This window comes from Esox lucius, chromosome 18 (genome assembly GCF_011004845.1).
Source record: "Esox lucius isolate fEsoLuc1 chromosome 18, fEsoLuc1.pri, whole genome shotgun sequence".
In the NCBI taxonomy this organism is placed as follows: domain Eukaryota; kingdom Metazoa; phylum Chordata; class Actinopteri; order Esociformes; family Esocidae; genus Esox; species Esox lucius.
The window spans coordinates 11,869,759-11,884,670 of NC_047586.1; the positions used below are offsets into that span (position 1 = coordinate 11,869,759).

Here is a 14,912-nt window from a genome sequence, read left to right on the forward strand (position 1 = left end):
CTTGGGCCTTGGGTATGTCTTTTGATCTTACCTCACACCCACTTGGTTAAGACCAAGTCAGACTAAGTTTCTAATCTTTATGGAAGGCTGGACCCTCCCAAGTCGAATCATTTTGAAGTGTTCTGGGGCACCTAATTAACATTTTTGTGATGGTGAAGGTAGGGATGTACTCTTTCTGAATAAGGAAATTGGATTTCTGTTCATTTTAATTACATAACTACTTTCTTTGTGTGTGACTTGTTAAACTGGGCTACTGTTCTCAATTAATGTCCATTTTCCACAGCTTGTACTTACATCATACTGTAGGAAAAGAAACAATTATGTCATATTTTTCCTGAGTTCAAGAGTGCACACCATAGCTGTCTTTCATGCATCACTGTCACCTTGGACAAAGCAGTACGAGTAAGTCATACTTAATTTCAACTCTAATTCACACTGGCAGTTCCGTTTATAGATATTGTAAAAACCATAAGGCTGGTCCTTGTTTGTTCGGGAGAGCAAACCAAGGCGGGAGATATTGCGGCCCTGACAAAGCATGTATAGTGGATGAAACAGTCGGGCCTAATGATAGTTAACTTGTTGATTGAGAACTATCCGAATAAAATGTGATATGGGTGTTTTATCTATCTATGTGGGTCCACCTTCCAAAATGTGGCCATGTAACAATTAGATGTTTCCTTCTTATTTTGCAAACACACCATGAAATACATTACAAGGAGCAGACATGCCTATATGCTTTACAATGATTTATTGAAATTAAGTTAATAGGAGTTAAGTCAAAAAAAAAATACAGTGGCTGTTTGCGTAAGGCCACATTTGGCCCTGGAAGTTTCCTGGATGCAATGTCCTAAATAACCTTGCCACCTTTTCTTTGGTTATGACAAAGTATTTCAATTACTCTTCAACAAAACACAGTAAATCTCTTTTTGTCCTAATTTGAAACTTTACCATAGTTCTGCTGCAAGCCACTATGTATGTATTAGCTACACCAATATATAGGCATAACAAACAAGATCAAATATCTCAACTTAGCCATAAAATGAGGCTCACACAATCACACATCCGTCAGTTCAGCTGGTCTTCTTTGCATTCTTCTTCTTTGGTGTGTGCTTCTTCGTCGGGTGCTCTGGATGTTTTGGGGTCTCTGGATGGACTGCTGAAGCCATCTCTGCTGGTCCTGGGGCTTCTACATGTACGGGTGTTTCTACCTGTGCTGAAGCCTGTGTTGGTTCTTCCACTTGTGCCGAAGCTTGTTTCGGTGCTTCCACCAGTACTGATGTTTCTTCCTGTGCTGAAGCCTGTCCTGGAGTTTCTATTTGTACTGAAGCCTGTGCTGGTGCTTCTACTTGTACTGATGTTTCTTCCTGTGCTGAAGCCTGTCCAGGAGTTTCTATTTGTACTGATGCCTGTGCTGGTGCTTCCACCTGTACTTGTGCTTCTACCTGCATTGGTTCTTCTCCATGTGTCATTGCTGGTTCATCTTTCTGTACAGGTGTCTCTACCTCTACCTGTGCTAGGACAAGTGTTGGTTTAGGGATCACCTGGACCTCGGCGTGTTCTGTAAACTCTGGCTCTTCCTCACTGTCAGAATCGTCGTCATCATCATCATCATCATCTCCTGCGGATGTTTCCTTTATGGAGGCGGCAAACTCTGCCAGCCTGTTCTGCTCAGCTCTCAGACGGGCCATCTCTTCTGTCATCTCTGGAACCTCAACAATATCCATTAGGCTATGGACTGGTTCAATGATCCCTTCCTGGGACTCGTCCTTAGGTGTCTCCTCCTCTGGAGTGTTAGGGGTTTGACGGATGCCTTTGATCTTTGAGTACAGGATCTTCCTCTCATCCTGGAGGGCTCGGCAGAGCCTCTCCAGCTTGTCAATCTTCACCACGAACATCTCATACTCATTCTCCTTCCGAGTCCTCTGTGGGAAAAGAAAGAAGGTTAGGTGGCAATGTTGGTCATGCATGTCTAACTTGTTGTATGTCATTTTAGTGAAGGCTGAGAGGTTTGGATTTGTTAAGGATGAGTAGTTACCTCTTCAATCATCTCAGAGAGAGTCTTGTTAGTGCTCTCAAATCTAGTCTTCCAAACATTGGACTCTTTGTCTAGTTTTTTCATCTTCTTTGTCATCTATAAAGCAAAATGGTTGTTTGGGTATAACATATATAGTAGTATCTGAAATCATTCTTAATGTCTTTATTATAAATAAATAAAATGAACATTTCTGTGTTATGCACACCTTATATTACCTCCAAGTAATTGGCCCTAAAATTAATTAGTTTTAAAGGAATGATTACATTGTTTTATTGATTCCACAGCTTACCTTCTCCATTTCATTTTTGAAGCTGGCATACACATCGTTACTTTTAGACAATGTTGTCTGGAACTCATCAAACTTCTGGGAGTACAGAACAAGCTGCAGAGAAACAAAGGGACAGTCTGAAGATAAAATCAATTAAATTCAGAATATTGCTTGAGGAACAATCAGATCTATACTCTTAACCAAATTTAACACCATCATTCAAATTGGCTAAACTTCAAATCAGCGGTGTCAAACATCACACTAAATGGGCCTGCGAGGGGATCCACCCGGCCTGTGTGTTGTTGAGTAAAAGACATGAATACATGTATACTGTAATTCACCAGAAACGTTTAAAACTGATGAAATTTTTTGGGTAAAACTGATGAACATTTTATTAAGTGATTATTCTTTGACATGCAGTAAAGATTGGACGGCAAGATGGGTCCCGCGTATTAAAACAAACAACTTCAGAATTGTTTCTTTTAATATCTGGTTTATTAATGTTATGCTACACAAACACAAAAAACACTCATTTAAACAGATAGAGAATTCTAAACTAATCCAATTTGTTAGTAATTTTTTAAAATATATTGCTCTTGTTGAGAATGTTGTTCCACTTTGGATGATTAGTTTTAGGACACAACCTTCCCCACCCAGGCAGTTATAAATGCACCCACCCAGGCAGTTATAAATGCACCCACCCAGGCAGTTATAAATGCACCCACCCAGGCAGTTATAAATGCACCCACCCAGGCAGTTATAAATGCAGACTGCAGTTGATAAATAAGTTGGCTGGTTTGATATCCTTGGTGTCTGGATTCCAATAGGAATTAAACATTACTTCATAAGCAAGCATAATGCCACTGTTAGGCCTGATGTGGTCAAAAAGGGGTTTGCTAACGCCATTGTGGATATAACAAGGCACACAACAAACGGCCTTATGATATGTGATATACTATATGTAAAATGTATTAACTTTAAACGCTACTAAGGCTGGTGGAACTGTTCACAGATTTCAAGGCCTGAATATTATAAATTATTTCTGGTATCCTGGATGGTTCTAGGTACAAACATACACAGGGTATTATTTTAGGAACCTTACATAGTGTTCTGCAAAATGATTCTGTTGAGCTAACTGGACAGAAAAATGACATAACACCTTTTTTTTTTATAAGAGTATAGAGGGTCAAGTAGACATTTTCAGTGCAGTTTACCACCCCTGGTTTGTAGGGAATTTGGAACTAAAATGAATATGGACATTGCTAACGGAGTACAGAATATTCAGGATCCATTTTTACAACTTCATGAAACAAGCTCAACAAACCATTTGTATCAGAAGAGGTAGAGTTAGTCGTGTTGCCTATCTAGCTAGTTCATTCAGTAGTGTCATGATGAACTTCTAAGGTGAATGTCTGTTAGAGTCTGTTTACAGAAGGCTCCAGAATTGCCTACATTTGACTTGCCTAATGCCTTGCTCTGTTTCTTCAGTGCTTACAGGCCTCATTACAGATCATTGCATTTCATGTCTTAGTCCCCTTAGGACCACTGTTTAATATTCAGTCGGCCAGAAGGCTTCAGCCTCTCTGGGATTCCCTTTAGCAGTGCTCTGCTCAATTTTGGCAGAACTATGTTAATGAACCTTAACTATGTTTCAGTCCATCTAGAGTCAACAGCCTAATCTCCGGAGGCACTCATGGGAAAAATATCTCACTCCCTGCCAGTGTCCCATAATCAAACATGTCTCTGCTAGCCACCCCATTGAGATCAACTGTCTTTATTTGGGAGTTAGGCTACTAGTTTGGCACCACAAACAAAAGAATGTGTTTGACATGCTATAAAAGAGGGAAGAGACTTTTTCTTGAATATGTTTTGTATTTCAGAAATTCATTTGATACAGATTAGTTTCTGCCTTATGTCTTTCTAACAGATTTTTCTTGCTGGTTGTGAAGGTTCAGCCATTTCCTTTTGTTATCTACAAATCTATGACTATTATTGGAGATACAAATTAAGACTGACATTCACAGTTAATTGAATTGGAAATTGGACATGGCTGCTACAAATATGTGATCAATCACGTGGATACTGAAATGCAGTATAAAAATAATTTGTTTTATTATTACTTTGTAATTTGATTTACTTGAGAGCCAGACTAATGTTCCTATTGAAAAAAGCATAAGGCTTTAAATAATGGCAAGGTTTCTCTGCAATTAATTATGACCACATAAACTGTCAGTGATAATTTATGAATCCAGTGGGAAAGCATTTATCTTTGTATGATTTAGCATTTAACATAGGCCTGGTATGCATCAGCCTGACACATTTTATTGTGTAATTTGTTTGTACCCATACAATGATTGCGCCACATTACATAAACATAGATTTTTTATGTAATCATAATTTAAATGTAATAATCAGTGGTACTGGAATACCGGGCACTCAATTTCACAATGGAAAATAGATTTGTGCAAAATTGCCTTGATGAAATTATCACTTCAGTTGATACCACTTCACATGAACTGCAAAGGAAGAGCATTTTTAGAATGTTTGTGATGCTGTGTGTCAACCTGGCAGTTCGGGGAAAGGAAGATGCTCTTGCCGGTTGCTATTATTGTGGAGGCTCATTTTGCTTGTGGAAAGAAAATATACAATCAAACTAACTGGTCTTTCTTTTAGATCAAGCACAGTAAATACCAGGCATATATTTAAGCCATACAGTTTAGTTTAGAAAGTGGGGATGATATCTTATATTGGGTGGACACTTTGACCATTGTACTGTATTTAATGTTTTGCTATAGAACCCAAGAAACTAAATGCAGCCAAATACTAATTATGTTGTTTGTGTTTAACACCCATGAAGCAATCCAGAGGACATTTACGGTAGGATTGTGCTTGCCTTTCATAGGCTTGGACCTGTAAGAAATATTGAGGGTGCTTGGCACCACATTGGATATATTCACCTGGGCCTGCATGACTGTCTCCTGCTCTCTCAGAAGTTTAGTTTGTAGTTTCCACTCTGCTGCGTGTACCAGTAACTGGTTAAAAACAAAACACACGTGAAGCACAAATTTACCTTTTTCTTCAACTGCAACTCTTGCTCCTTCAATGTGTAGCATTTCTTTGTTTTGTCAATTGCCTCCCTAAGCAGCTAACAACAGACACAGTGAATGGTTACAATACCACTTTCTGTCAGGATCACATGCACAGTAAGGCTCATTGGTTTTAGATTTTCAAAGCACACCAGAATTAAAACAAAACTGGGAGGACGTAATTGCTATTTTACAAATGTTGCGTGGCTTGCCAGTACTTTGAAGGAAAGCTCTGAGAAATTGGTCTAGAGTGACTCACGTATTCCTTTTCACGTTTGTGCTTCTCCTCGGCCTCCTGCAGCTGGGCGTTAGCTTGCTCCAGTTTAGCCTCGATCAGCTTTTGCTGCAGGTCTCTGTGCTTGAAGATCTTCTCCAAGCTCTGAGTGGTTAGATCACGTCAGATTAGACATTTGGGGTTTTCTTCTAAAATATTTTGGGCAGGTTTTGACTCAATCAAATCTCACACTATCCATAAATCACCAAAGCATCCAATACTTTTCTAAGTCAGCCTATACATCTTTTGTATAAACCTGTTAAGTAAAGCATTTAAGTTCATCATCTCAAAGTTCAGACATGTTTTATGAGGTCAAAGGCAGGGGAAAAATACCTGGGACTGGAATCACTTTTTTTTTTTACAATAACAGGAGGGTATATGCAAAAGCCTTATTGAATGGTTTGCCAGTCTTGTCAGAATAATGTATCCTTTCAACAAATAAGTTCACTATAACTTTAAAATGTTTTATATTGTTGGTAGCTATAAATGTTCATAACTCATCTATAAATATTTATAGGTCTGCCACTATAAAATATGGTATCCATTCATAATGTTGGTAAGTCATTTAGAGCTCAGATATAAATCTTAGATATACAGTAATAATAAGCTGTACATTGTCTTTACTACAGTGTTTCAACGTTTCTGTTATAGAGTTTTAGCATGTGAACATGTTCGAGGCTACCTCCTCCACTGTTGAATCAGCTGTGTTATGGTAACATCAGGTGGTTTTCTATGCATGGACAATCACAGACACATGCTTTTTTTTTTTATAATCTGCTACGGGTTAATACATTAGGAATTACAGAACAGCTCAACGCGCACCATGGAAAGGAACCACCATGGAAAGGAACCACCATGGAAAGAAACCTTTTCTTTCACTGGGACAGAACAACAATGCACCCAAAAGTGAGGAAATACTGTTTAGCTGTGCAAGCACTGAAAATAAGGCTCCAAGATAATACACAAGGATTAGTTTTATAAGCATTTGTAAGTGCATTTGCTAACCGATAATAACCTGTGGTATGCATTGGCTCACTATTTCACAAGCACGACTAGTTATTAAAATTGTTTGACCGATGCAATATCATTGTTTATAAGTGGTTTGTAATAGATTATCAATAATTAAATCATCTTTATGAGTCAATTATAACCCCATTATGAACACAAATATTACTTAATCTTAAAATGTTATTGGATCAATGTTGTTGTATATATTCAGATAAGAAATGCAATTATGGAAAATGGTTTCTATGGTTATTGTTTATTGTGCACCTAAGACTAATGTCTTTTCTTTTCTATGGCATATAGCCATATGTGTAAACATTGTGGAATATCCTGCGAGTTTCCTGCCAAAAAATACAAAGTTAATTAATGTCCATCTAGAAATAATTCCATCTCAACATTTAGCCTACTTTAGCAAACTTGCTTCTATTTTATGATGTCAGAATGGCCTGTTCAGCTTTGCAATCTGTGGATCCAATCACTTTTTAAAAAGATATCAAAGATAATCAAATCTGTCTTTCTGGCTGCCATTTTGCTTCCAGTGTGTATATACTGACTACAACCAGCAGGTGGCACTTGAGACAAATTATTAGAAACTCCACTGGTAAAACAAAAAAATATGAAATTGAGATCATTTATAATGTTTTTATACACCAGTCACATCTGTGTGTGAACCACGGTAGTTGCAGCAGCTTCTGTGGCAACTGACTGAATGACAGATTCTGGCTGTGTTGCTTTACTGGGGGCCTGGCATTTCTGTGGTGCTCTGTTGATCTTACTATATATGCCACATAGAGTTCAGGGAGCAGGATTCAGTCTTAAATTGAACATACAGGTTTCGTTGATACAGCTCAAAATAAACAGCCCCTTGCTTTATTTTAGGGACTGATTAATCATCATCATCGTCATCATCATTAACAGCTTTGATTGTCATACTACTGGAGCCGGCACACGTGAGCTCAGTAGGACCGAGATGAGGATGTATTCTGATTTACAGACAATGTAACACTGAAATGAAGGTTAGGTGGTGTTGGGTACCTCCTCTCTCTGCTCGTACTGACTGATGATGTGTTTGAGTTTGTCTGCCAGGTTGGTGTTCTCCGAACACAGCTTGTTGTTCCGGTTACTATGCTGCTCTATCTGAGCCTGGATGTCTGTCAGTGTGCTCTGGAAGTGAGTGGTGATCTCCCTGCGCTTCTCCTCGTCCTCGCGACAGCGCACAAGTGTCTCCTCCTGGAAGGGGGGGGGGAGAAGGATTTTCAGACGTTAGTCGACCTCAAACATAACCTTCTCATAGCATTTGATCTTAACATTTCCTTTTTAGTCGTTATCCTGACCAAATTAAAGTGCATTTTCGTAATGGTCCCTCCCGTGTGAGTAAAAATCGAAACACTGGCGTAGCAGGAACCTTGCTCTACCATTGAGGTAGCTGTTTATTTCACTATGTTTACAAAGGACATATAGGCATGAACTCCCACATGGGAAACTACATTTCTCCTCCATAGGTACGGTAAGTGCCCAAAGATTGAGCTTCTAGAACTGAAGAAGCAAAGCACATTAATACCACACCCCCCCAGACAATATCTTACAAAATACCTAAGATACCTGGTAAAACACAATGCTCCTGCTGTATTAGATTCCCACAATGAATAACTCTTATGTTATTATCTCTTTTGTATGAACCGTGTTCACTTCACAGTCAGTCTTTTTATTTGTTTAGGGCACACCAATAAATGTCTCCAAACGTAAATCTGCATATTAATCTATACACAGTCAATTATAATATTATAATAAATTATAATATTATATATATTATAATATTATTGTTTTTGTATGTGTTGGTGAAGACAAAGGGCCTGCAGAAAGAGACGGGTCAAGGCATTAGAGCAGAACTCCATCAAGGTAGGTCTGCACCCATCCCCTGCCCGTGCCTCGGAGACTCATCTTCTCTCCTTTGATTTATAGTCGAAGGGCAGTTGCCATAAAAGCCCAATGAGACCATCCCTCTTGTCAGAGAGCCACGTCACCAGTGCCCAGTGTTTGAGGGGACTCCTCCCAGGCCCTGAGTGCGAGAGGGATGCACACACAAAAACACACACACACACACACAAACACACACACTGCAAGGCACGCCAGAGCACAACACAGTGTGTTGGCGAGAGGCCACTGAGGAGAGGGACAGGGCGTCCAATTGCAATGCATCCCAGAAGTTGTGTCAGGGTTACACTACAGAAAGGATACGGATCTAGTAAAATAGCACCACTGGTTTACAAATCACTGGGCATCACACCATTACCCACTAGTAAACATATTTCTGTTAAATTAATAAAAAAGTAATTTGATCAAAAAGTAATATAAAGGTCAATAATGGCGTTAAGAAATATCTTTATAGTTGAACCCATAGCAGTGTATCAAACTAGGTGAGACCAAAAAGGGACAACCAACTTTCTGGAAGAGAATGCAATGATGAGTACTAAAGCTGTTGCCTGGCAACACACACAATGCGCTATGATAATGCTATGATCTATGTCCATAGGATGTCCACAGGACCAGTGGAAACGTTGACCAAATGCTATTTATGCAAGACCTTTAAAAGAAGTGCATTTAATTCTTAGCTTTTTAACGAACAAATTTGTATCCTTCTCAAAGGGTGTTGATTCAAGACACAGTAGAAAGTGAGTAAATTTACAAGGCACATTTTCACGCTCCTGCGTTGTAATTATTATTTTCCCTTGTCAAGTCAAGCAGGGCCTTAAACACAAATTGGATATCACAAAAGTGGGAGATTAGGTAGAAAAATGGCGTGGAAGTAAAAGTGTAATACTGATATTCATCCATCTTGACATGCCCTAGCAATGATTTAGCCAGTTAAATCGTCTCAATATATTTTGAATGAACCTAAATGCCAATTTATCCTCAGCAAACTTAGTATAATATTCAGTTCCAACCCCCACTGAACCAACTATTTTTTAATGCCCCCACCCAATGCACACAACAGGCAAATTATTTCAGTCTGTTGTGTCCTGATATCATGTAAAAAGGGTAATGGGCAGGACATGTGAAAAGTATTGATCAAATGGTCACAAGAGTGAAAAAGACAGAACCTGTTGTGTACTACACATTATTTACAGCACAATGTACTGTAGGTACCTTGTTTTAAAGTTACCTAGACAAAGTCAGACTAAGAAACATTGAGTCAAATAATCAAGTAAACCCTTTTGTGTTCTCTTAGCTTTCATATCAATTCACTTTCAGCTGCCTAAATGCTGTGGGATTTCTAGCATCCAGCCCTTATTAAATATTACTGAAACAGTGAGTGGTTATGCTGACAAAAAATGTTAAGGTAGATGCTTTATATAACCTAAGCACTTATTGACACAGCTCAACTCTTGACAGATATTATTTTTGTTCAGTCTTGTGGTGCAGTTTGTCACCAAGATTTACTTTTAACGATACGATTTAGCCTAAATTATAGTCTATCTATACAAAGGAAATGTCACCTACATTTTTATATCATATATGATATGAAACTGCAGGCATAGGTGGTGTAGGACTGATTTGCTGTAGGGACCCACCCGTGATTGGCTCGTTGGTGGTTGTGTCGTAGGACATTGAAATCAGTAGACCAGATTAAATGCATCAAATAAACCACACACTCCCAACATGCTTCTACTTTAATTCACATAGCAGGAACTGTACAGCACTTCATACTTAAAACTCAGCCAGGTCTAAATCTGCCTTAAAATAAATCATTTTGATACCACTGTGCATCTTCAACATAAAATAAAGTTAAATGAAGTTGAGCTGAGGATTAACATACTTTGAGGGTTTTGAACCAACAAGTTGGAGTAGATTAGTGTAGTGATAACTGAGGTGGGATCATTCACCTCAGAGGGTCTTGAACCCACAACATTAAGTAAATTAGTGCAGTGTTTACTAGAGTTGTGATCACCCACCTTCAGGGTCTTGTTGTGCCTCTGGAGCTCCCTGCAAAGGCCTTCCAGTTTGCTGCGGGCCAGGATGGCCCTGCTGTGCTCATACTGTAACTGGTCCCTTTCTTTTACCAGATGGCCCTGTTTCTTGTGCAGGGACCTCAGCTGCTTCTGTTCCCCCCGCCGCTCCTCCAGCTGTGGACCACACAGACAAATATGCAATTTACATTACATTAGATTTACATTACATTACATTATATTATATTACTTTACATTACATTACATTACATTACATTGTTTCTCAGACTCTGCCCTCTGTACAGATTTTTGCTCTTTAAGCTGCTTTTCACTAACAACCGAATGGGTGACTAAAAGAAGGGGGAAAAAAAGCCCTAAGAGGATTTGATATGGCTGGATGAGTGTGGATGGGTGGGTATACATTTGTTTAATCCTGACACCTGGCATCTCCTTAGGTTTTTCCCTTTCTTTCTCCTGGCATTGCTATGCAGTCTAAATGTAGGATGGCCTAAGGAACGATCCAACTGCTAATTATGAAAATGACTGCAATAAGCAATGTCTTTGGTAATATTATTCATAACGCAGATGTTTTCTAAATATTATTTCTAGTTGAAGAATGATTGAGCCAAGCTATAGCTTGCGGTCTTATATTTCATATGGCCTTTGTGAAGTAGAGCCACTTCCAAGATCTCTCCTGGTACATTGTTTTTCCTGTTTATTCATTTGTGTGTTTCTATTTGTTTCCTTTGCACTTGCCCTGTTCTGTTTCTTGCCGCTGGTTAATGCTGTGGTGAAGGACTGTACTCTCTGGTGTGCTGATAGAGGGGCAAAGAGAATACCCACCATTTCTGCATACTTCTTGAGAAGAGCATCCAGTTTGTCCTCTGGAGAAGGCAGCTTGTTCAAACTTTGTAGTAGCAGCATGCCCTCCTTTCCTGTGTGGATAGAGAGAAATCATGTAATGTTTTTTTCCATTCATACTGATATCAGACGAAGAAAGAGGAATCAAATTCCACAAGGGATATATGGCTATAAGAGAGCTTCTAAAGAAGTACTCTTCTGATGCCATTCAGCCAGCAAACAATCTATTGCTTCCTGACACCTATGGCTTTGGAAACACACAAAAACGGATGAAAACGTGAAAGCAAGATTTTTGTATAACCCTCTGTTGCCGATTTTTGTTGTTGCAAAAAATGTATCTGACCGTCTGCTAAAGATTAGGAAGGACATGTTTGTGTTACTCCGAAGCATGTCTCTCCCAATGACTTGTTTGGCCTGTCCTCAAAACAGCCAGTACCTGAGGGTACAACCTGAACGGGATGTCCAGACAACACAAAACTGATACTTGTCCTTTCCCTTTGTGGATACTGAATATGAACAATGAAGTCCATGTAAACTAGTCTATTTAAAGAACTACATTATAGATCAGAGTGCATCCTACAATTTATTTTAGTTAATGTCCTGTTTACTGATTGCTTGAGTGGTGACTAGAATACCCTATCTCCCCTGGGCTATCTCATCAGCACACTGCCCTCTCTTGTCCCTCACAGCTACAGTTGTCAAATAACAACAGATTACACTACAGCTGTGTGAAAAAAAAACAAAAAAACATTCTCCTGCTGAATGTAAGGTTAAGTGGAACTTGACTGGATGTTTTCCATATAAATCAGTGCTAATGTTATCTTTACAACAAACCCCACTATCAAAATAATGGATGATGGAAACAAAGCAGTGTCTCTAAATCCACCCACCTAAGCCTTTCATCAATTTCTTTGCATCCTTGGCTGTGTTGGCATCTTTGGCGACTGTGACTTCATCATCTTGCTCCCCCCTTGCCTCCTCGTCCACCTTCTCCTCCTCCGTTTCCAGGATTATGCACTGATTCTCGATCAGGCTGGCTGCGGAACCGTACGTGTTGATGATCTCCTCCAGCTGACGACCAAACTCCTCCATGGGGTCCATGTCGTGGGCCTCCTGGGCCAGAGGTTGGACACTCTCTGTAGGGACTGGAGATGGAGATGCAGTCACTCTAGCCTGAGCTGAAACGACCTCTGCGGCAGACTGGACGTTGGTCTCCATACTCACAGATTTGGCTGAGGGGACAAAGATGCCGGATGTTAGATATTAGTATCCAGGTGATAGATACAAGGACACATAGTTCATGAAACAAACAAGCAAACTGAAAACAATGCTAATTAAAGGACATGGACCGTATAGCAATGAGAGGAGTTTATTTCTGTTTGCGATTTGGTTCCCGAACAGATCATTTACATATTAGAGGAGGTTCTTAACGAACGTCTTGCTCTTGCCAAAGAGTCTGAAGAGCTGCTTGCTGTTTTCTACGCCATTCTTTTAAATGAGTGGTACAATCATCCAGGGTGCTTCACAAGTTTTGGTTGTAACATGATTCTAATGTCTCCACCCTGGCATCATCAGCGAGCAGCTTTTGAATCGGGGCCATCGTTTTTAATGACCTGGATTTGACTTTTGGCAATGTGGATCCTCCAGGAACCTTCATTTTGGTTACTATCAAGTGTAGTTTTGGCCAAATCAATCACACAATTGTACAATAATGCTTAAAGTAAAAAGCGAGCTTATATTATTATAGGCTGCTGCATTCAATTAATCTCCCAAGACTTGCAATTGTTTTTTTCCTCGCTGTTTTCAATTTATTCAATCTTAACTGAACATGGGGAGTTATGTTCCCATGTAGCTGACTAGCCACGTATAGCTAAAATAACCTTAAACACAAGTCTTCGGCTAAAGCTAAGGTGCCAAGACCAAAGTGGGTCCAAAATACAACGGGAACTCAAGTTCCTCTTCTGCGCACTACTCCCTCACATGCTGTGTTCAATTACCAAGAAGCCCATTGATTGGTAACTTTGAAAATGTGCACATATTCTTTAGAATACTTGCATGAAAATGGTTGCAAATTGGATATAAATGTAGCTACTGTAGGGATTTTAATCTGCCCATTTATTTTGGAAAGGAAACTTAAAGCATCCAGAGATTGTTAATCCCAAAGCTCTGTTGCAACATAAATACTCCTTGTTTATCAGGACAAAATTAGCCGTCTTCCCCCTTTCCCACCCACCCTACTTTTAGTGGCAGGCACATGACACCTGTTCTGATGGCTCACACTATTTTAGGGAGTTTCTAAATATGGCCAATTAGTTTATTATTCTAGTCACTTAACTACTGATGAAAATGTGTAAAAGTGAGATTGACATAGTCAAAATGTTTTGGTCTACATTCATTGTGTTGTTAAAATTACAGATGACAGCTTATTTTTTAAACACCAATGTTTCAGTGGATGATATTGGGTACATAAGTAACCCCTTTGATTAACCAAACAGATTAGAAATAATAGTGTTTATGTAATTCAGTGTGACTTTAGAGCAAATGAACACACCTAAAACCCCCACACAAACTCACTTCACCACAAACGTACATAATAGATGGCTTACACTGCGTAAATTACATGTCACACTGGCACAACATATTTCTCATTGTGGCTTAACAGTAAACACAAAAACAAAAACTCAAACGTTTATAATTTCTGTGCCTGAGAAGTGTATAAAAGAGGGTTGGAGAGCCACTTACCAGGTCCAGCAGGGAGAAAGAGAGAAGTGACGAGGGTCCAAAAGACCTGGTGACTTAAAACAACAGCTGTGACAGGCAAGACACTCAAAATAACTTCCTGCAACTCAACTCAGCTCACACCAAGGGAAAAGGTTGTCAGCCTATTGGGAGTGGGGGCCACAATAATATAATAATAGCCTATTGCCTTTCTGATCAAGCTTTCCATGAAGGCAGCCCGGAGGCCCACCCTCAACTGTCCTTACTGAAGTCTGTAAAAGATTTACTCAGAAACAACCAGAAACATTATAGCTGCGCTCAGGAAACAGCCAGAGTGGTTTTCTTAATGGTGTTTTTCTTTTTTTTATTGTAAAAAGACTTCATGGGGGTTTCAATGTATGTGAATGTTAGGCTTAGTGTCTATCTTACAATCCAATGGTAAAATAAATGCAAATGTGGAAAATACATGTTGATTGTTGATAAATACCAATGGAAATCATTGTTAATGGAAATTCACCCTTTTTTCATTCCTTTATGATGATGGACTATTATTTTCTGATGTGTTTCCACTGCATTTATCAGACAATTCATTGTTTAATATCAACATTTGGTTAGGACCTTTGTCAATAAATATCATTATAATTAAAAACCATATACATGTACATTGGGTTTTACAGTTCATTTGACCTGGTCTGGAAAAACTCAGAAGAACTAAATA

General features: G+C 39.1%; 1 protein-coding gene across 1 annotated transcript; it reads right to left on the reverse strand.

Annotated features, from left to right (window-relative positions):
- Window positions 1-731: 731 nt before the first annotated feature.
- On the reverse strand, window positions 732-14,319 carry txlnba (taxilin beta a). Its single transcript, XM_010882580.3, has 10 exons — window positions 14,219-14,319; window positions 12,367-12,708; window positions 11,459-11,550; window positions 10,622-10,792; window positions 7,704-7,898; window positions 5,649-5,768; window positions 5,374-5,448; window positions 2,325-2,417; window positions 2,036-2,131; window positions 732-1,922 (listed from the first exon to the last, which is right to left on the reverse strand). The coding sequence occupies exons 2-10, from the start codon at window positions 12,692-12,694 to the stop codon at window positions 1,071-1,073; spliced, it is 2,022 nt and encodes a 673-aa protein (XP_010880882.2). The 5' UTR covers window positions 12,695-12,708; window positions 14,219-14,319; the 3' UTR covers window positions 732-1,070.
- Between the last annotated feature and the right edge of the window lie 593 nt (window positions 14,320-14,912).